The sequence below is a fragment of the Balaenoptera acutorostrata genome, chromosome 19, assembly GCF_949987535.1.
Source record: "Balaenoptera acutorostrata chromosome 19, mBalAcu1.1, whole genome shotgun sequence".
In the NCBI taxonomy this organism is placed as follows: Eukaryota; Metazoa; Chordata; class Mammalia; order Artiodactyla; family Balaenopteridae; genus Balaenoptera; species Balaenoptera acutorostrata.
Window position 1 is genome coordinate 53752465 of NC_080082.1, and position 20731 is coordinate 53773195.

Consider the following 20731-nt stretch of genomic DNA (forward strand, 5'->3'; position numbering starts at 1 on the left):
GCAGGGGACACCGGTTCCATCCCTGGTTCTGCCGCACGGTGCGGCCAAAGAGAGAGAGAGAGAGAGAGAGAGAGAAATATATGCCTTTGATTGTTGCTTTGTCATTTATAGTGTGACCTTGGACAAGTGACTTTATTTCTCTATGCGTCATCTGTAAACTAGGGGCTTTGCGAGGATTTAATGCTACCATGTATACAAAGCACTCAGCATAAGATGCACGTTAAGCCCCAGAAAATTGAAATTCCCATTACGGAAGGCGGGGATTCTCGAGTTCTGACTGCAGAGGCAGAGGAACCCAGGGCTGGTGGGGAAAGCAGATGTGGCTGTGATTTCCCCAGGGACACTATAAACATCCTCCCAGCCCCGTCTTCCCCCAGAGGCCTCACCATCAGCCTGACGCCCCAGCTTGCTGGAGCCACCAAGCAGCTCTCCCTTGCCCGCGGTTGGGGGGCTGCCCTGCCCCACAGCGCCAGTTCGCGAACGGACTACACTTCCCGGCGTGCACCTCGGGTCGGGGCCCCGAGGGGCAGTCCAGCTGCGGGGACCTAGTCCTGGCCTGCGTTAGAGGCTTCGGGCAGTAACCACCGTTCACGCAGCTGCTACTTTTCGCTTTGCGAAGCGCGTCAGTCACCGTCAACCCCACCTTGGGCCGCGGCCCCCGCAGGGTCTGTGAGGAGCGCTCGACCCTCTCCTCCTCTCCTCCTCCAGGCGTCCGGCCCACGGCGTCCCAGGGAGGGTCTGCGGCCAGGCTCATCTTCCCGGGAGAATTCCTTCGCCCACGCGCAGTCCTCACTTCGGCCCGAGGCCCGCAGCCGGGCTCTGGAGGCTGAGGGACTGGGGACCGACCAGGGAGTCGCGCTGCCGGAGACTACAACTCCCAGGCGGCACCGCGGCGCGGCGGCAGCGAGCACGTCACTCAGGCACTGCCGGCGGCCCCGGGAAGCGGCGCGGGCGGGGGCAGGGGCTGGGGCCGACCGGGAGCCCGATGCTGAGGATGGGGGCCGCCCGGCCGCCCCGCGCGTGAGGAGGCCGAGGGGCGCGCCACCCCGTCCTGGGGGGGCTCCGCCAGCCCCGCCCCGCCCGGCGATCGTGGCCCGGGATGCGGAGCCGGGGGCCGCCGGTGGAGCTGCGCGGGGTGAGAGGCGCGGGGAAGGGGGCTGCCTGCTTCCCTCACCCTCGTCCCCCACCGGCGGACCCCGGCAGGAATTCAGCAGCCGCTCGGCCAGGCCTTCTTAGCGCCCTGACGTTTAGTGGGGAGAGGTGAACCCGCCGCCCTTCCCCCACCCCACCCTGCCTGGACAGCTGAATCAGAGGGGACAACCCTGCCGTTTTAAAGAGGCTTTTTCTTGCTCCTGCGGAGGGCCCCCCAGCCATGGCCACCAGGAGCCCCCTAGAACCCGCAGGGACTGCCCCCCATCCTGGCCGCCGGGGCCCGCCCTCTGCATCCCGCGGGCAGCCTGTGTGAAGCGGCCTCCCGCAGCCCCTGGCCCCACCCCCATGGAGGAGGAGGAGTGGGGGGCGGCCAAGGAGTGGGGCACGACCCCCGCGGGGCCCGTCTGGACCGCAGTGTTCGACTACGAGGCGGCGGGCGACGAGGAGCTGACCCTGCGGAGGGGCGACCGCGTCCAGGTGCTTTCCCAGGACTGTGCCGTATCGGGCGACGAGGGCTGGTGGACCGGGCAGCTACCCAGCGGCCGTGTGGGCGTCTTCCCCAGCAACTACGTGGCCCCCGGCACCCCCGCCGCGCCCGCGGACCTCCAGCTGCCCCAGGAGATCCCCTTCCACCAGCTGCAGCTGGAGGAGATCATCGGTGTAGGGGGCTTTGGCAAGGTCTATCGGGCCCTCTGGCATGGCGAGGAGGTGGCGGTCAAGGCCGCCCGGCTGGACCCTGAACGGGACCCGGCAGTGACAGCAGAGCAGGTGCGCCAGGAGGCCCGGCTCTTTGGAGCCCTGCAGCACCCCAACATCATTGCCCTCAGGGGCGCCTGCCTCAGCCCCCCACACCTCTGCCTGGTGATGGAGTATGCCAGGGGGGGCGCACTGAGCAGGGTGCTGGCAGGGCGCCGGGTGCCCCCTCACGTGCTGGTCAACTGGGCTGTACAGGTGGCCCGGGGCATGAACTACCTACACAATGATGCCCCTGTGCCCATCATCCACCGGGACCTCAAGTCCATCAACAGTAAGTGGTGTCCTCCCCAAAAAACTTGCTTCTGTAGAACCTTGTGTGGACAAGCCTAGGTGGCGGGATGGGGACACCAGAAGACACTGCCTGGGGCAAGAAGGGGCAGCAGTATACCTTCAGGGCCAGGTGAGGCAGTCCTTGCCCCATTAAGAGAGGAAAAGGAGGCCCAGAAAGGTTGAAGGAATACCTGCCTCCTAGGCTACAGTCACAGTAGCCCAATAAATATGTATCAGTGAACACTGTGACAGGCCCTGTGCTCCCTGCTGTAAATAGGACAGGTACAGTGCCTGCCCTCATGGCACTTACTGTCCAGCCACGCTGCCAGAGTCCACCAGGCAGAGACAGATAGAACCTGGCCTGGAGTCGGGGTTTCTCAGTCTCAGCGCTATTGACATTTGGGGCCGGATGATTGCAGGGGGCTGTCCTGTGTGATGGAGGTCACTTAGTAGCATCCTTGGCTTCTACCCACTAGATGCCATTAGCATTCTCCACCCCCCATCCCCCAGTTATGACAACCAAAAATGTCTCCAGACATTGCCGAATGTCCTCTGGAGGGCAGACTAGCCCTCAGTTGAGAACCACTTCCTGGTGTCCTCCTAGGCCTCTGCCCCAGCTAGCCAAGACACACTGGGAAAGATGAGGGAGGAGGAAAAGGGATGTGGCTTATGTAAAAGCATCCAAGCTGTCTGGCCTGTCATAGACTTTCAAAAGTGGATTGGTTGGTTGAATGAGGTCTGGGGACAGATGGAAGGCAAGGTTCCCCAGAACCTACATCTAGATCAAGGAGCTTCTCATGATGTCAAATATTAATTGAGCACCTATCAAGTAGAAGCCCAACAGGGACCAAAACAGCTATGGTTTCTGCCCTTACAGCACTCACAATCATTCCCTGGATATTCATTCATTTCCCAGATATTTCCCCAGCACCTGTTGTGTACTAGGCCCTGTCCTGACCCTTAGAATACAGCAGGGAAAAAAATCCTACCTTCCTGGCTCTCCCGTCCTTCCTCTGCCTCATGTCACTCCCTTTCATTTCTGCATTTATTTGTTCAATTTATTTTTTCGTTTGGTATTTACTGGGCCAGATCATATACTAAGCAAGAGAGATCAATAGTGAGTGGGGCCAGCATGTTCCCTGCCCTCACGTGATACGTGAGGGTTTTCTCTTTGTCCTCAGCCCTCACATCTCATCTATTTCTGACTCCTGTCAGTTCTACGTCTTGAAGTTTGTTTGACCCCATCCCACTGTTTCATGTTCGTTGCTAGGCTTCACCACCACCAACTGCAAGTCCGTAGGATAGAGGGACGGAGTCTTCCTTACCTGACAGGCCTGGCATTCATACACTCAACAGATAGATAGCTACCAAGTGCCCAGGGTGCGCCAAGCCCTGCGCCAGCCCCAGAGAATTGAGCGAGACAGACCGATGGTCCCCATCTCCATTGATGCTGATGCTCTGACTCCTGAAATGCTGGGTAAATGGAGGCAGGACTGCCAACACGCTCCTCTTGAAGCCTGGGGTCCCTTCTCAGCCCTGCCTCGCCCCTGCTGATTCACAGCCTGCAGGTGGGGTATCAGGACATGCTCCCACTCCCCCAAGTTTTTCTGTAGCCAATGCCACTTGGACAAAGGGTTGGTGGGGCTCTTAGGCCAGGGCTTCCTGCTTGGGCAATGGAACTGCTCCACGCCTGAGACAGAGGAAACAGGGCCTCCACAGTACAGCTTCCCCCGTGCAGCCTCCCCTGAGGAGCTCCTCATCTGACGTCATTCATTCATTGTTTTATTCAACTAATAATTCTGAAGCAGAATTAAGTGTACTAGGCACTGTCCTGGGCTCTGGGATTACAGATGTGAACAAGGCAAGACAGATGTGAACGAGGCAAGACCCCCCCCCGCCCCCATAGAAGTTATAGTCTAGTGAACAAAAATAGATGGTTGATATTTAAATAGATAACAAAATTTCAGAGAGTATCAAGGACTCTGAAGGAAATAAAGCAGATTAAGGATGGGGCAGAGGGAGCTCTTTAGATCAGAGCTCCAGGAAGGCAACATTTGAGCCAAGACCTGAACCCAGAGGACCCAGCTTTACAAAGATCTGGGCATGGCAAAGGTCCTGAGGTGGGAATGAAGCTGCCTTGTTGGAGAAACAGCAAGGAGACCGAAGAGGTCGGAAGAGCAGGAGTGAGGCAGAGGTGGAAGGAGGTAAGGTCATAAAAGTAGATGGGCCAGATCACATTAACCTTGGGGGCCACTGTGAGGGCTTTGGATATTTCATTCAATGTAGTAGAAGCCATTAGAGGGTCTTAAGCAGGGGTAACATAATCAGATAAATACTTTTTTAAGTGAATTGATTTAGGCCCAGCCTGGGAGATGCAGAAATAAAGTGTAAGACCATGGGGTGTTCCCTCTGTCACAGGGTCACTCCACAAACAGGAAAGTTGGTGACTCGAGAAGGGAGGACTTCTGAGAGGTAGAGTCACATGCTAGAGAGTCTCAAGAGGCTTCCAGGAGGAGGTGACATTTGAGTTGGGTTTTAAAGAAGGGACAAGATTACCAACAGTGTTACCTTGGGCAGTGGTCTGAGCTCTCTAAAACTTAGTCTCTTCATCTGCCAAATGGGTATGACAGTAGAATTGCCTCATTGTTATGATGATTGGAGAAGTAGCCAGGAATGGCCAAAGATAAAGGTAGAGAAATAAGGAACAATTATGGCAACATCACACACTAATAAAGAGAGATGATGCTTTTAGAGGGCCTACTATTGCTTCAGGAAATAAATCTTTACTACAACCCTAGAAGGTCAATGCCATTATCATCTCCATTTAACAGAGGAGAAATCGTAGTGTTAAAAATAAAGTAAATAAGGTTATGCAACGAATAAGTGGCAGAGCTGGGATTCAAACCCAGGCAGGCTACTGTACAATACCTTCTGTTTGACAGAAGGTAGTAGAATATCACGGCAGTTAAGAGATTGGACTCTGATGACAGATCTAGTTTGGGTCTTTGCCCCACCATTTTCTCTTTTTTTTGGCCGCACCGTGCACCTTGCGCGATCTCAGTTCCCCAACCCGGGATTGAACCCGGCCCACAACAGTGCAAGCCCGGAATCCTAACCACTAGGCCACCCGGGAACTCCCCCCCATTTTCTAGCTGTGTGATCTCGGCCAAGTGATTTCATCTCTCTGAGCCTCAGTTTGCTAGTCAATAAAGTGGGTTGCTTGCTAGTTAATTTGTATAAAGGACTTAGCACAGTGCCTGTCATATAATAGGCTCCTAATAAACACTAGCCATGGTTGTTATTGTTGTTAGTAATAACCCTAGGCAGCAAGTAAGTTGGAACGATTCAATATGCTTGGGGGATATATCAGTCAGATTTTTGTCATAATAATGCTGTGTAACAACCCTCCCCCCTCCCCCCCTCCCCGAACTTGGTGTCTTAAAACTCAGTGTCCTTTATTACTGCTCATACATTTGCAGGCCTGATGGAGGGTAAACTGATTTAGGCGGGTCTCAGCTGGAGAGGCTTTGCCCCAAGTATCTCTCATGTTCCTTGGACCAGCAGGCTAGCCAAGGCATGTTCTCATAGTGATGGCAGAAGGGCAAGAGGGCAAGCAGACATGAGAGGCCTGGGCTTGGAACTAGCATTCTGTCACTTCTGCCTCATTTTATCAGACAAAGCAAGTCATACGGCCAACCCAGAGTAAAGGATGCGGAGATACAAAGAGTGTGACACAGAAAGGAGCAGAATTGGGGCCATGAATGCAGCTACCCACAGCAGGTGACAAAAAGGAAAGGAAAACCATCCCCTTCTGCTCATGGTTTGTAGTTGCCACTTCTGCGGTGGTTGGGAATTCAAGGCCTGGACCAAGGAGAACCAAGGCCGTGGCCATCGACATTTCAGAGCTTCCCTGAGCCCAAGTTGGAGTCAGGAGGCCAGTGAACTCAGGAGAAGCTCCCCAACCCCTCATGGGAGCCTGAGGCAGGGATTAGGCCATCAGGAAAGCGTTCATGGTCTTCGAGGCCAGGAAAGGAGCTGCTGCAGAGGGGGGCGACCCAAGGCGGCAGGGAGAGAACAAGTAGGAGATTCCAGCTGAGGCCTGGGCAGGACACACAGGTCTGCAGCCCAGCAGGTCTGGGGTGACCCACCTTTCTTCCTACCCACAGTTCTAATTCTGGAGGCCATCGAGAACCACAACCTCGCAGATACGGTGCTCAAAATCACGGACTTCGGCCTCGCCCGTGAGTGGCACAAGACCACCAAAATGAGCGCTGCGGGGACTTACGCCTGGATGGCTCCGGAGGTTATCCGTCTCTCCCTCTTCTCCAAAAGCAGTGACGTCTGGAGGTGCTGACGGTGGGACAGGGGAGGCCTCCTGGGAAGGGAGGAGGGAGGAAGGGGGAAACGGCAGAGTGGGAGGGACGGTCTGCCACCGCAGCGGGGATCTGAGTCTGGCAAAGGGGCCCGCCAGCAAGGTCAGACCATCAGACAAGCACAAAAGCAGGTGGCTGCTCTGCTAGCAGAAGTGGCAGCTGAGGAGGACCTGGATTACGTTTGAAAATTCCAAAAGTGTAAAGATAGGTGGTCAGCACCAAAGACCCCTCAGACACCATCCATTACGCCGCCCCCACTCATCAAACAGGAAATTGAGACCTTTGAAGGTAACCATTCATTCATTCATTCATCCATCCAACTGCACTGGGAGCTAGGGATACAGCAGTATATAAAAACAGACCCATTTCCTGCCCACGGGAATAATACATACCTCAGAAGCTAAAAAGGCTGTTTTTAAGTTGAAATTGTAAAGATAATTTTTAAAAGGTAGTAAGTTAATCCACCAGAAAAGTACTAGACAGTGTTACGAGCTAGGAGGTTGATTGAAAAGCACTCTGAGGGCTGGAGATGACTTTGGGAAAGGCTCTTCTGAGAAGTGGTACTTGAGCTGAGTCCTGGATGACAAGCAGGAGCCAATCATGCAAAGTTTAGGAGAAGAGGCTTCCCAGGAAGAGGGCACAGCTTCCACGAAGGAGAAACTGAGGTGAGAACGAGCATGATATGTTCCAGAAAGGAACATGTGGCTGGAGCAGAGCAGGCAAGGAGGAAAGTAGTAGGAAATGATGGAGGAGGGAGAGCCGGAGGGCCTTGCAGGTGAGGGAGCAGATCCAGGTTTATTCTAAGTGCACTGGAAAGCCATTAGAGGCATTTGTGAATGACATGATCTGATTTAACAGCACAAAGGCTCCCTCACCTGACGGATTGTAGGGGACAGGAGTTGGGGCAGGAGGCCAATGAGAAGGCTGTTCATTGCCTGCGAGACCCGGTGACAGCAGAAACTCAACCTTCTACTTGCGGTGGGAAGCCAAACACAGATCAGTCCCTGGCTAGGCTCCAGATGGACCAAGCCGCAAAGTCATGGTATTGGGGCAGACAAATAAGACAGGAATTCTCAACTAGAGCAGTGCAGCCCTTTGGGGGGAAGTTTAGTCTTGCTTCACGTAAGGCATTCATTTATGGTCCCAAACATTTATAGAAGCCATATTTCAGTGGCAAGGAACAGAAAACCCAAAATAAAAACAAGACTAATGTTTTTGCTCTCATGTAAAAGCCCATGACTTTTACATGATATAGAAACCCCAGCATTAGGGATTGAGTCCTATGTTAGGGTTTTTTTACTGTGGTGTCACTGACACTGGGCAGGATAATTGTTCCTTGTGTGGTACTGTCCTGTACCTTTCAGGATGTTAAGTATCCATGATTCCCAGCCACCAAATGTCAGTAGCACTCCCCAGTCATTGTGACAATCAAAACATCCCCACAGGTTTCCAGAGACGTGGCAGAGGTTGTGAGGGGAGGGTCTGGCCCCCTCCAGTTACAAGCCACTGTTACTTTTCTCCACCTTGTATAGCCTCCATTCCCAAGTCCACTTCATGGTCCAAAATGGCTGCTTGAGCTCCAGATTTTATGTCTATATTCCAACCAGGAGGAAGGAGAAAAGAGGAAAGGGGACCCCTTCCCTTTAAGGACACTTCCTGGAAGTTAGTTGCACCCTACACACTCTTCTATATCCCACTGGCCAGAACCGTTGCCATATGGGCACACTTAGATGCAAAGGAGGATGGAAGATTATTTCAGGCAGCATTTGCCCAGCTCAAATTTACCAGTGCTGTCACTGAGAGAGGAGGGGAAGCTGTCAGCTGCATGAGGGCAGGGGTTGTGTCTATCTTATTCCCGTACCTGGAACGATGCCTGGCACACAGCAGACATTTAATAAGTGTATGTTGAATGAATGCATGCAACGGGGGAGCATGGGGATCTACTACGTGTTGGGCACTGCATGAAACAGTGATCAGGATCCAGAAGGAGAACAGTTTACTGGGGAAGATGGACACGCAGGTGATTGTAGCACAGTGATGCATGCTCTGGAATTATGTAGCCATTAAGGACGCTGTCGTGGGCATCAGACAGACCTAAGTCTCAGTGTGGCTCCGTCACTTACGAGCAGTGTGACTTCAAGCAAACAACTTAACCTCTCTCTGCCTGCACCTGCTCATTGGATAAAATGAGGGTCATACCAGTGCCTTCTGCCTTACAGGACTGTTGTGAGGCCTCGAGCAGTGCTGGCCTGGAGTAAGTGCTTTATAAATATTAAATAGTGTTAACTTGTTTTTAGAGGTAAGTGCAGAGGGTTCTATGGAAACATAGTGAAGGGGCCTCCAACCCAGCTTTGGAGGCTGTGGAATCAAGGAAGGCTTCCTGGTAGAGGGGGCACCTGAGTTGTGACTTAAAGGACCGTTAGGCAAAGGAAAGGGTGTTCTCGACCAAGGGAACAGCATGTGCAAAGGCCAGAGGTTAGGAAGAACAGCGTTTGTTCAACTGTTCAGCGTGGCTGCAAGATGAAGCTGGGGGTGGTACGGGGCTGAGAGTGTTTAGAGGCGAGGCTGCAGGGGTCATCAAGACCAGGGCTAAGAAGGGTGGATTTGCTCAGTGGGCATGGGGAACCCACTGAAGGTTTTCAGGCAGAAGAGAGGGAAGAGAGGCAGAGCAAAGGAGAGACATCAGAGAACCAACCCCACCAGATCAGGCCGATGGAGGTCAAATCAGGTTGTTGCAGCCTCATTGGCCAGGGCTGGCTGCTGGGGGGAGGGAGGCCCACCATGGGACTGGAGGCAGGGCTGGGGTGTAGGTGAGGATTAGGGTGGGCTGTGGCATCACCCCTCCCTCTCCCCCACCTGCAGCTTCGGAGTTCTGCTCTGGGAGCTGCTGACGGGTGAGGTCCCCTACCGTGAAATCGACGCCTTGGCCGTGGCATATGGTGTGGCTATGAACAAGCTGACTCTGCCCATTCCCTCCACATGCCCCGAGCCCTTTGCCCGCCTACTGGAGGGTGAGCCAGGGCCCCGTGGAGAGGGTAGGCTCAGCTAGGGGTGGCAGGGGCCCTCAGGCCCAGACCTCACTCTTTCACACCCACCCATACCTTTGGGCCCAGGAGTGAGGGACAAGGGGCTGGAACCATGGGACCATGAACAGTCTCCCCCACAGTTGGCTCCATGGCCTCCAGACCTGTGTTCTGGCTAGGCCCACAGCTCCTGAGGGCAACCTGTTAGCACTCACTGGCCCTGGGATTCCTCCCTGATCCTTGATTCTACCACCAGTCAGGGAACAGGTCCCTGAGTTTCTCTCCCCAGAGTTTCACCAAGTGAAACATTGCCAGGAATTTGGCTTTGAATTCCTTCCCCTCGGCTCCATGGGAGCTGTTTGTCCACAGTCCCTTAAAGTCCTGCCTCCGCTGAGCAGGCTGATACCCCAGAGCATGGCCACTGACATTTCCACTCCCACTGCTGTCCTCTCCACCCCCACCCCAGAATGCTGGGACCCAGACCCCCACGGGCGGCCAGACTTTGGCAGCATCTTGAAGCAACTTGAAGTCATCGAACAGTCAGCCCTGTTCCAGATGCCTCTGGAGTCTTTCCACTCACTGCAGGAAGACTGGAAGCTGGAGATTCAACACATGTTCGATGACCTCCGGACCAAGGAGAAGGTGAAGGCAGGAGGCAAGGTGGGAGGGATGGAGCAAGATCCCTGAGTTCTGATGCCTTAGATGGGGCAGAGTCCCTTCCCCTGAGCCCAGGGGTCTTTGGGTCCATGCAGGGCCAAGGGAGCCTTTTTTGCATATTAGGAAAAGACAGCCTCCTGTTGGAAGGTTGATTAAAAAAAGGCACCCTGCAGTGAACTACTTACAAGTGACACTGCATGAGGTCTGGGATTGGCTTTAAAATCCTACAGCAAAAATGGGGAGAGAGGAGAGAACGAAGGTGATATATGAAAAAAGATTTGCAAAGTATAGAAAATTGTTGAAGTTGGATGATGGGTACACGGGGTGCACTTTCTCTCCTTTTGTGGATGTTTTCCAAATTGAAGACTTAAAAAATTAAAAATCAAAGAGGAAGGAAAAAAGAAAAGCCACCCCTGTCTTTGAGCTAACACAGTCCCCTCCCTGCCCTGGCACCCAGCCTGGCTAGTGAAGTGTAAGTTGGATTGTGCCCCCAATTTGCCCCACAGCAGGACAGCCCTGAGCAGGACACCAACCAGACCCCGCAGCCCTGGAGCCATCCCCAGGGGCAGAGTAGCTCAGCTCCTAGCCCCAAGCCCCTCATCCCCTCTCCAGGAGCTCCGTAGCCGCGAGGAGGAGCTGCTGCGGGCGGCGCAGGAGCAGCGGTTCCAGGAAGAGCAGCTGCGGCGGCGCGAGCAGGAGCTGGCCGAGCGCGAGATGGACATCGTGGAGCGGGAGCTGCACCTGCTCATGTGCCAGCTGAGCCAGGAGAAGCCCAGGGTCCGCAAACGCAAGGGCAACTTCAAGCGCAGCCGCCTGCTCAAGCTGCGAGAAGGCAGCAGCCATATCAGCCTGCCCTCCGGTACCCGCCCACGTGCCCCGAGCGTCCCCGAGAGGCCGCTGAGAGCATCCCCAACCCGGGGGTTATCTCTCCCTTTTATTTATTTATTTTTTAAACTTCTTTTATTGCTAAGTATATCACACCTACAGAAAATGACCAAAGAACTGTACAGCTTAATGAGTTAGTAGAATCTCCCCCATGAAAGCAGGGAGAATCTACAGCCACCCCATATGCCTCCACACGCCCTGTCCAAACACATCCCCCTGCCGCTCCCTAAGAGTAACCCCTGTCTTGACTTTTAGGGCAATCACTTCCTTACTTTTCCTTATAGTTTTATCTCCCAGCTATTTGTTTAACATCTTTTAATCTGCCTCTTTTTCCTCCTTGCCAATAATTTGTCGAGGAACTGCATCATTTATCCTGTAGCATTTCCCACAGTCTGATTTTGCTGCTTGCATCCCCCTGGTATCTTTTAACATGTCCCTCTGTCCCCTGAATTTCCTATAAATTGGTATTAGGTTAAACCACGTGAAATTGCTGATGTTCAGCCATTTTTGACCTACAGAAACAGAAGTTTCACATGGCTCAACCTAATAGTTGGATCTCAGGGCTTACTCAGTTTCAAGTTCAGGTTTGATTTTTTTTTTTTTTTTAATGTTGCTTCCTAGGTAACATCAGAAGGCACATCATACTGATTTCTCTCTCTTTGTTACAAGAGATGTTACAAGCCCTAAAGCAGTGCCTAGAATAGCACCAGCCAACAGAAATATAATGCAAGCCACATGTGTAATTTTACATTTTCTAGTAGCCATATGAAAAAGGGGAAAAAAAACAGGTGAAATTAACGTTAATATATTTTGTTTAGCCAAATATACCCAAAATGTTGTAGTTTCACATGTAGTCAGTACAAGAAAAATTGTTAATGAGATATTTTACCTTCTTTTTTTCACACTAAATCTTTGGAATCCAGTGTGTATTTTATATTTACAGTGCATCTCAATCTCTAAATTGAGATGGCTCTAAATTTTCATCAAAAAATTGGCTCTAAATTGGCTAAATCTAAATTGGCTCTAAATTTTCATCAAAAAATCTTGACCTCTATTTAGATTTCATAAAATGTACAGTTGAAAAAGCAGATTCACATACCAAAGTTGTTCCAAACATGCTTAAATGTTTCCGATGACTGAACTGAGTGTCTGTTTTGAAAGGTAAACTCAAATTACTTACAATTAAATAAAGGTAGAACTCTCCAGTTCCTCAGTTGCACAAGCCACATTTCAAGCGTCCACTTGCCGTGCGTGGCTAATGACCACCATATTGGACACTCAGGCCTAGATCCTCAGGGCAGCGGCTCTCAGACCTGAGTGTGCATCAGAGGAAACTGGGGGACTTGTACACCGCAGTTAGATTGCTGCCCCTCACCCCCACAGTTCCTGATTAAGGGAGGGCCCAAGAATCTGCGTTTCCAAGAGGTTTCCACTTGACGCTGACGCTGCTGGTCTGGGAACACACTTTGAGAACCACTGCATGAAGGAATACAAAACGGTGGCATTCCTTCTCTCCTTCTACAAAGGGACCTTCTCTTTGGCTACCCATGCAACCGTGTGCTTAGGGAAGTCTTTCTTTTCGCAGGCTTTGAACATAAGATCACGGTCCAGGCCTCTCCAACCCTGGACAAACGGAAAGGATCAGATGGGGTCAGCCCGCCCGCAAGCCCCAGCATCATCCCCCGGCTGAGGGCCATTCGCCGTGAGTATCTCCCAAGGCCCTGACCAGTCAGTCAGCGAACAGACTTCTCTGAGCACATACCTTGTACCAAGCCAGAGCAACATCAGGGGACCAGGTGGGCAGGGTCCCCTCCCTCATTCTCATGAGGGGAAACAGACAACAAGTAAACAAGCTGGTGAGCAGGATAATTTTCTGTAGTGATAAGGAAAGTGATAAGCGCTATAAAGGAAATCAGGGAAGGGAGTAAAACAGGAGAGTTGCTGTTTTTAAATCACAAGGAAGGCCTGTCAGAGAAGCCGAGGTATGAGCAGGGACCTGCATGGTAAGGAGGAGTGACACATGCAGAGATCTGAAGGAACAGTGTCCCTGGCAGAGGGAACAGCAAAGACGAAGGCCCAGAGGCAGGAACAAGCATGGTGTGTTTATCAGCTGGGAAGGTCAACTTGGCTGGAGTAGGATGAACGGGAGAGAGAGCACTAGGCTTATGGTCAAGGGTTCAACAGGGGAGGATCACACTGGGCCTTAAGAGCCAGGATAAGGAATCTGGATTTTATTTTAAATGAGACGGGGATGTCTCTGGAGGGCTATGATCAAGGCAATGATGTGGTAAAATTAACCTTTTCCCTCTGGCCACCGTGAGGAGTCGGGATTGGAGGAGAGCAGGAGTAAAGGTGGGAGACAAGTGAGACAAGGGGGCTGGGCCAGGGCGGGGGCCTTGAAGAGGGGAGATGGTGAGTCAGCTACATGGCAGAGGTACAGCTGTCAGGGTTTGCTGATGAGTTGAAGGATACCCGGCCGGCTCCCCAGTCTGTTCTGCCCCATCATTCACCCCTGGCCTCGCCCCACACACCACCCCCTACACACACTTCTGTTTAGGCACCTGCTTTGTACCAGGCCCCAGAGGTCATTCTCCTGGGGGGACGCAAAGACAAATAATGACCAAACAGTGGTAGTCAGTACTAGTATCGGGGTACGTTCAACGTGTGATGGGAACAGAGGAGAGAGAGCAACTGACTCTGCAGGGAACAAGTCTGTTCCAGAACACTCCACAGGGCCTCAGCATCTGCTGTTCCCTCTGCCTGAAAGGCTCCTCTCCCTTGTATCAACTTGACTCACTCCCTCACCTCCTTCAAGTCTTTGCTCAGATTTCTCCTTCTCACACATGAGACCTTCCCTAACTCCCCAAACCCCTTACCTGCTTTATATTTCCCACAGCGCTTATCACCTTCTAGCCCCCTACCCAGATGATGTACCTAGTGTGACTCTTGTTGACCGTCTGTCCTCACCCACTAAAATGTAAACTCCTCAGGGCAGGGACTTTCTTTTTTATTTATTTATTTATTTATTTATTTATTTATTTGACTGCACCAGGTCTTAGTTGTGGTATGCAGGATCTTCGTTGCCCCGTGTGGGATCTTTAGTTGCAGCATGTGGGCTCTAGTTCCCTGACAAGGGATTGAACCCGGGCCCCCTGCAGTGGGAGTGCGGAGTCTTAGCCACTGGACCACCAGGGAAGTCCCCAGGGCAGGGACTTTTGTCTGCTTTGACCACTGCTGTCCTCTCAGCCCCTGCCACAGGGCTTGGCACATAGCAGGTGCTAGTAAACCTTTGGGAATGAATGGATGGCTGAAGGGTTAGGCTGTGAGAAGTGACGGGTGATGAAACTGAGGGAGCCGGGACGTCATCCTGACAGCAGTGGGGAGCTGTGGAAGGATGCAGAGCAGGGAAGGGTCATGACTGGGGTTAGAGCCCAAGCTCCCTTGGGCTTCCAGGTGGAGGGTGGGAACAAGGGGGGGGGAGAGTAAGGCTGGGAGCTCAGCGGGGACAGACTGAGACCCATTAACCAAGTGGCTTCTCTCGGCCCAGTGACTCCTGTGGATGGTGGTGGAGGTAGCAGCAGTGGCAGCAGCAGTGGTGGCAGTGGGACGTGGGGCCGCAACAGTGGACCGCCGAAGAAGGAAGAACTGGTTGGGGGCAAGAAGAAGGGCCGGACCTGGGGGCCCAGCTCCACGCTGCAGAAGGAGCGGGCTGGAGGAGAGGAGAGGTACTGGCGACAGGGAGCCCATCCCACACCCTGTGCCTCTTCCCCAGGCCCCTGGCAGCCAGGAGGCCTATAACCCCCCATCTTTGGTGACCCCTGCAGGCTGAAGGCCCTGGGAGAAGGAAGCAAACAGTGGTCGTCAAGTGCCCCCAACCTGGGCAAATCCCCCAAACACACTCCCATCACCCCAGGCTTTGCTAGCCTCAATGAGATGGGTAAGAGGGTGAGGGCGCCTTTAAAAGGGAGGGGGAAGGAATATTCCCTGGCAAAGGGGACCGTAACCCAAGACCAAGGGGTGACCATGCCCCAGGGCTGCAAGGAGGGAGCCGGATTTCACTGGGCCGGAGGGTAGGACACATACCTGGAATGGGAGCAGCCGGTCCCTGGGGTGTGGGGATCGTTCCCAGGAGGAGGGGGTTTGAGGGGAGAAATAGTCGGGAACCACGCTTAGTGGGCCTTGGTGCTCTTGTTGGAGGGGTCATTTCACTGGGGCAACCCCTTGCCTCCAGATCCGAGGGGGGCGGGCCGAGGGGCCAGGCGCCTAGAGTTAAGTGAGTCGAGTCCAGTGACGGCCCTCTCCCGGTTGCAGAGGAGTTCGCGGAGGCTGACGGAGGCAGCAGCGTGCCCCCCTCGCCCTACACCACCCCGTCCTACCTCACGGTGCCGCTGCCCAGCCAGCCCTCCCCCGGGGCGCGGGCGCCGTGGGAGCCAACGCCGCCCGCCCGGCCCGGGCACGGCTCCCGGCGGCGCTGCGAGCTCGCGCTGCTGGGCTGCGCCACGCTGCTGGGCGCCGTGGGCCTGGGCGCCGACGTGGCCGAGGTGCGCTCGGCCAACGGCGAGGAGCAGCGGAGCTGGCTCGATGGCCTCTTCTTCCCCCGCGGCGGCCGCTTCCCGCGGGGCCTCAGCCCACCCGGGCGCTCCCCGAGCCGCCGCGATGACGCGGCCCCCGGCCCGGGCCTGGCGCCCTCGGCCACCCTCGTGTCGCTGTCGTCCGTGTCCGACTGCAACTCCACGCGTTCGCTGCTGCGCTCCGACAGCGACGAGGCCGCGCCGGCCGCGCCCTCCCCGCCGCCCTCCCCACCCGCGCCCGCGCCCAGCACCAACCCCCTGGTGGACCTGGAGCTGGAGAGCTTCAAGAAGGACCCCCGCCAGTCACTCACGCCCACCCACGTCACGGCCGCGCACGCTGTGAGCCGCGGGCACCGGAGGACGCCGTCAGACGGGGCGCTGGGGCAGCGGGGGGCGCCCGAGCCCACCGGCCCCGGCCCTGGTGAGTGAGGCTCCACGCGCCCAGGGCGCAGAAAAAGGCCCATCTCCCGTGCCCTCGCCAAAGACCTATGTCGCAGCCCCGCGACGACCCCCTGGATGCTAAGGCATCCTCCTCCTGCTTAGCATGGGGAGGAAGGGCCTGTGTCCCCATGACCCCCACTGCTTTGTGAGGCATTGTGAGTCCCTGGGTAATTGAGATGCAGGATGAAGTAGGGGTGGCAAACTCTAATGCCTACAAGGGACCAGGCAGGCGACATTAATGGCAACAACAATTACTAGAGCTAACACCCATGTGCCCTGCCCTGTTCTATAAAGTTTACTAACTCACAAAGATGATTAGAACAGATAGGAGCTAAGGGCTTCCTACCAGGCACTGTGCTACTTGTTCTGCAATTACTGTTATCATTTTATTTAATCCTCACCTATGTAGCAAGGTGCTGTCATCCCCATTCACAGACAGCAACATGCCTGAGGAGTCTCTGTGGGTCTTTGTGAACCTGGCCCAGTGTCAGAGAGGTGCGAAGGATGAGGGCTTTGTCTAGAGTAGCAGCAAGGAAATGGTCTCTGAAAGATAAAGGACTGTGCCCAGAGTTGCACCCAGATGAGTGAGCAATTGGTGGGGGGGGGGGGGGCGGTGGCTAGGTAAAGGTCCAAACCCTGCTGGAAAGTGGGCCCAACAAAATCAGCAGATTTTTCAAGAGAAGTCAAATTCCAATTTTCATGTAAATGCTCCTGGCTTTTAAACACCACCCTCTGGCCCACGCCACTCACCTCATCTGATCCTCTCTTACCAGGCCCTCGAGATCCTCTGGACTTCCCCCGCCTGCCCGACCCCCAGGGCCTGTTTCCCACCCGCCGTCGGCCCCCCGAGTTCCCTGGCCGCCCCACCACCCTGACCTTCGCCCCACGACCCCGGCCAGCCGCCAGCCGTCCCCGCCTGGACCCCTGGAAACTGGTCTCCTTTGGCCAGACACTCAGCATCTCTCCTCCCAGCAGGCCGGACACTCCGGAGAGCCCCGGGCCCCCCAGCATGCAGCCCACGCTGCTTGACATGGATATGGAGGGGCAGAGCCAGGACAGCACAGTGCCCCTGTGCGGGGCCCACGGCTGCTGCTGAGGCCTGCCCACCACCGCCCGCCTGGGCAGCCATGAATGTAGCGCCCCAGGCCCCGCCCCAGCCCACCGTGCCACAAGGCAGGGGAGGCCCTGGGCAGGATACTCACTCTATTTATTGGGGAAGGGGGGGAGGGAGGGCAATTAATTTATTCCTTTGTATCCCGGGGGGGGGCCCTGTGCCTGCCCTGCGGTGGGGGGGAGGGTGGGCAGGGATACTCAGGGACAGGGCATCAAGGGGGATTCGGCACAAAATGCAGCATTAAAGGTAACCCCTGCCCCCTACCACGCTCGGCTGTGTGTCTTTCCCTGTGCCGGGCCCTGATCCTAGATCATCCCCAGTGGGACCCCCCCCCCCCATGCTCCCAGGCCTCTCTGCATCTCTGAGGTCCAGGGGTTGAAGGCCAGGCCCATGTCCCCGCCCAGGCCCCCGCAAGAATACCACACGGAGAGGTTATGGTCACCAGCGACAAGTGCTTTACCAGCAAACACATGAGTCAGGGGAAGTTACATGGTGAGGTGGGGGGCAGTGGGGGTAGGGACAGTCCCCCCGGGTTGGCCTCAGCCAGTAACACCCCGGGACGCAGCCCCAGCCCCACTGTCTTCCCGCTGGAGGCTGCAACGGTTCATCTTCAGCTGAGTCAGCTGGATGTAGCGCAGGACGTTGGTGTCTGCAGGGGAGGTGGGCAGGGCATTATCTGCGTGTCCTGGGGCAGCAGGTGACATCTGCACCACCTCGGCTCACACTTCATGGTCCCCGGCCTTCGGCGGCCCCCCCCCACCACCACCACGGCTGGTAGAGCCAGAGCCCTTCTCCAAAAGCCCCAACCGAGCAAGCAGAGCAGGGCGTGTCACACGTCCACACTTCTGCATCCGCTGTGCCCTCTGCCAGGCATGCCTCTTCTCAGAGACTCCTGTCACACTTCTTACCCTCCAGTGACATCTGTAAGAAGCCTGTTCTCTCCAAAGTGCTCAGCAGGAAAACGCATCGTGCCCCTGCTCCCACACCCTGTGTCAGGCACCTGCTGTGCTCCCTCTTCAGTGGCTCTTCACACAGAACTGAGTATTTTGTCTGCCGCCACCCCACCGCACACACACCCTATGACATCCCACAGGGCAAGGAACAAGCCTCCAGCTCTGCCAACCCTGCCCCTTGCCAATCTCCTGGCACTGCCAGGAAACAGGTGAATGAATAGGTGAGTGTGTGAACAGGTTAGTGAGTGAGTAGATGAATTAATTCAGGGGGAGGGGGAAATGGAGATGGGGGAGGGGGTTGTGAGTGGCCAGGGAAGTGGCTGAGTAGGTGAATAGGAAGCAGCAGGATGGGCTCGTGATGGAACAGATGAAAGGTGGCTGGGTGAATGCCAGAGGAACGATCGGTGAGTGGACACGAACGAACGGCAGGTGAGTGGATGAGGGGGTGTGCAAGGAGTAGATGGGTGGAGGCCGGATGTGAGGTAAGGGGTACAGCATTCATTGAAGCAGCTCTGCCCTGATCCTCCTGCCCTTGTTTCCTCCTCTCTAGCCCCTTTCCCTGCTCCCTCGCCGCCCCCTCACCTGTGGGTTCCCGGCTGCGGGCCTCCTGCAGGTAGCACAAAGCGCGTGCATAGTCGCCCAGGTGGTAGAAGGCAATACCGGCGCGGTAAGTCGCCTTGAAGTTGCCCTGCTGCTTCTCCAGCACCTTGAGACAGTACTCGCGCACCCGCTCGTAGTTCACCAGCTCCGACTGCAGCAGGCAGGCTGCGGGGGCACCACGACCGACACTCGCAGAGCCTGTCGACACCCCAGGCCTCACCTGACCGCGAGGAGCCTGGCCTTCAGGCTGCGGAGGACCCCTTCCCTTTCCCACGGCTGAACCAGGCCTAAGGGATTGCTCAGGCCACCGGGGGCCGCCAAGCTTCTGACCAATCAAGACAGAATCAATCTGCACCGCCGCTAGAGGGCGCGAAAAACACAGACAGGGGCTCACAGGTGCTTAGCTGGGAGGTGTCTGTAGGGGAGAGTACAAAGGGTGATCTCAGAGGTGAGGGATGGGTCCTTGAATGAATGGCTCATGCAAGATAGGTTTTTCTCACCTGAGGTTCGCAGGTCGCAGCCCAAAGCCCATTTCCTGCATCCCAGCTCCTCCCATTCCCTGTGGTCCCCTAGACTCCCAACCCCTCTTCCTGATCAAGTTCTGAGGTCTCCCACCACAGACCCCAGCCCTAGCCCCTTGAAGCCTCCAGTCCCCCCAAGGCTTGACTAGTGCCTCTCACGTCCCACCCCTCTCACATATGCACCCTCTGCGCTCCCCGACGGCCCCGTACCAGTGAGAGAGTCGTAACATTCCACCTCCGTGCTCTCCACCAGGCGCCGCTGCTCCTCGCTGAGGCGGGCTGGCCCTTGGCTGGTGGCGGGGCCGGGGGCAGGGGCGGGGGCGGGCAGGCCTCCAGGGCGGGCCCCCTGCGCCGCCTTCAGTTGCAGCAGTGCCCGATGATACTTGCCGATGGCTTCCCGGAACTTCTTCTCTCGGTAGCAGCGCTGACCCTCCGCCTTAAACGCCACGGCGGCCCGCAGGCTGCTGTCGAGAGCCGCACCCAGGCCCCCCGACGGCTCTGGGGCAGGACTGGACCGAGCCGACCCATGACGGGGGCTGGGGCCCGGCGGGGAAAGGGCGGGAGGCGGGCGCGGCGGAGGCTCTGGGGCAGCGCTGAGCATCAGCACCGGGGACAGCGCGCCGCGCTGCATTGTGGGAAACTCCTGCGGCCGCCGCTGCAGCTACCGCATCGCCCCCCCGCAGGGCTGGTCCCCATTCTTTCTCCGCCCCCGCACCTCCGGTAGCCGACTCCGGCTGCCCCCTATGGGTCTAGAGAAACCCCTCAAGACTTCCCCACTCTCTCCTTCAAATCCCTTCTTCCCACTCCCCTTACCCTCCCAACCCTCCTGCTTGCTCTCCTCTCCCATGCCCAAAGCTCCTAAACCTTTCTAGAAGGAAAGAACAAGTCTGGGAGAAAGAGCAGGAAGATAACAACCTCGTGGAAGGCTGGTTTTCAGACCGCTAGGCATTTGGCATATTGGATAAGAACACAGGCTATGGACTCAAGCTGCCCAGATTCAAATACCTGCTTATTTTCTCACTAGTTGTATGACTTAGATAAATCACCTGAATTATCTGGAACTCTGTATCCTCATCAGTAACATGGGACTATGATAGCAACTTTGGAACCCATTCATTCATCTATGCAACAAACAAATATTTACTGATATCTTTCTGTGCCCAACTTTGGGGCTGGGTGATGCTGGGACATAGCAGGGACTGAGAGAGCCTCAGATTCTACCCTCACTGGGTCCCTAGGGAAGTGGGGAGACAGACCAATGACCAGACAGTGGCAGCCCAGAGTGGGCTAGCCTGGGAAGTACAGGCAGGGGGGTCGGGGCTGGGACGCGGGAAGCACAACAGGCTCTGACGGCCCAGAGGAGGTACCCAGCATAGGCTGAGGTGGTGAGTGAAGACTTCCTGGTGGAGGGGAGA

General features: G+C 55.6%; 2 protein-coding genes across 2 annotated transcripts; one reads left to right on the top strand and one right to left on the bottom strand.

The window, feature by feature from the left end:
• Positions 1-930: 930 nt before the first annotated feature.
• On the top strand, positions 931-17351 carry MAP3K10 (mitogen-activated protein kinase kinase kinase 10). The gene is made up of 10 exons (XM_057534768.1): positions 931-2179; positions 6345-6525; positions 9414-9562; positions 10041-10216; positions 10844-11090; positions 12702-12818; positions 14664-14841; positions 14941-15053; positions 15428-16108; positions 16902-17351. The coding sequence occupies exons 1-10, from the start codon at positions 1498-1500 to the stop codon at positions 17222-17224; spliced, it is 2847 nt and encodes a 948-aa protein (XP_057390751.1). The 5' UTR covers positions 931-1497; the 3' UTR covers positions 17225-17351.
• Positions 17352-17693: 342 nt separating this feature from the next.
• On the bottom strand, positions 17694-19947 carry TTC9B (tetratricopeptide repeat domain 9B). The gene is made up of 3 exons (XM_007179966.2): positions 19527-19947; positions 18778-18960; positions 17694-17891 (listed from the first exon to the last, which is right to left on the bottom strand). The coding sequence occupies exons 1-3, from the start codon at positions 19945-19947 to the stop codon at positions 17782-17784; spliced, it is 714 nt and encodes a 237-aa protein (XP_007180028.1). The 3' UTR covers positions 17694-17781.
• Between the last annotated feature and the right edge of the window lie 784 nt (positions 19948-20731).

Coding starts and splice junctions, on each gene's coding strand:
- MAP3K10 (XM_057534768.1), top strand. CDS start 1,498: ATGGAGGAGGAGGAGTGGGGGGCGGCCAAGGAGTGGGGCACGACCCCC. Junction 2,180..6,344: donor GGACCTCAAGTCCATCAACA/GTAAGTGGTGTC, acceptor TCCTACCCACAG/TTCTAATTCTGGAGGCCATC. Junction 16,109..16,901: donor GCCCACCGGCCCCGGCCCTG/GTGAGTGAGGCT, acceptor CTCTCTTACCAG/GCCCTCGAGATCCTCTGGAC.
- TTC9B (XM_007179966.2), bottom strand. CDS start 19,947: ATGCAGCGCGGCGCGCTGTCCCCGGTGCTGATGCTCAGCGCTGCCCCA. Junction 18,961..19,526: donor ATGTTACGACTCTCTCACTG/GTACGGGGCCGT, acceptor GTGCCCCCGCAG/CCTGCCTGCTGCAGTCGGAG. Junction 17,892..18,777: donor CCGCAGCCGGGAACCCACAG/GTGAGGGGGCGG, acceptor CCTCCCCTGCAG/ACACCAACGTCCTGCGCTAC.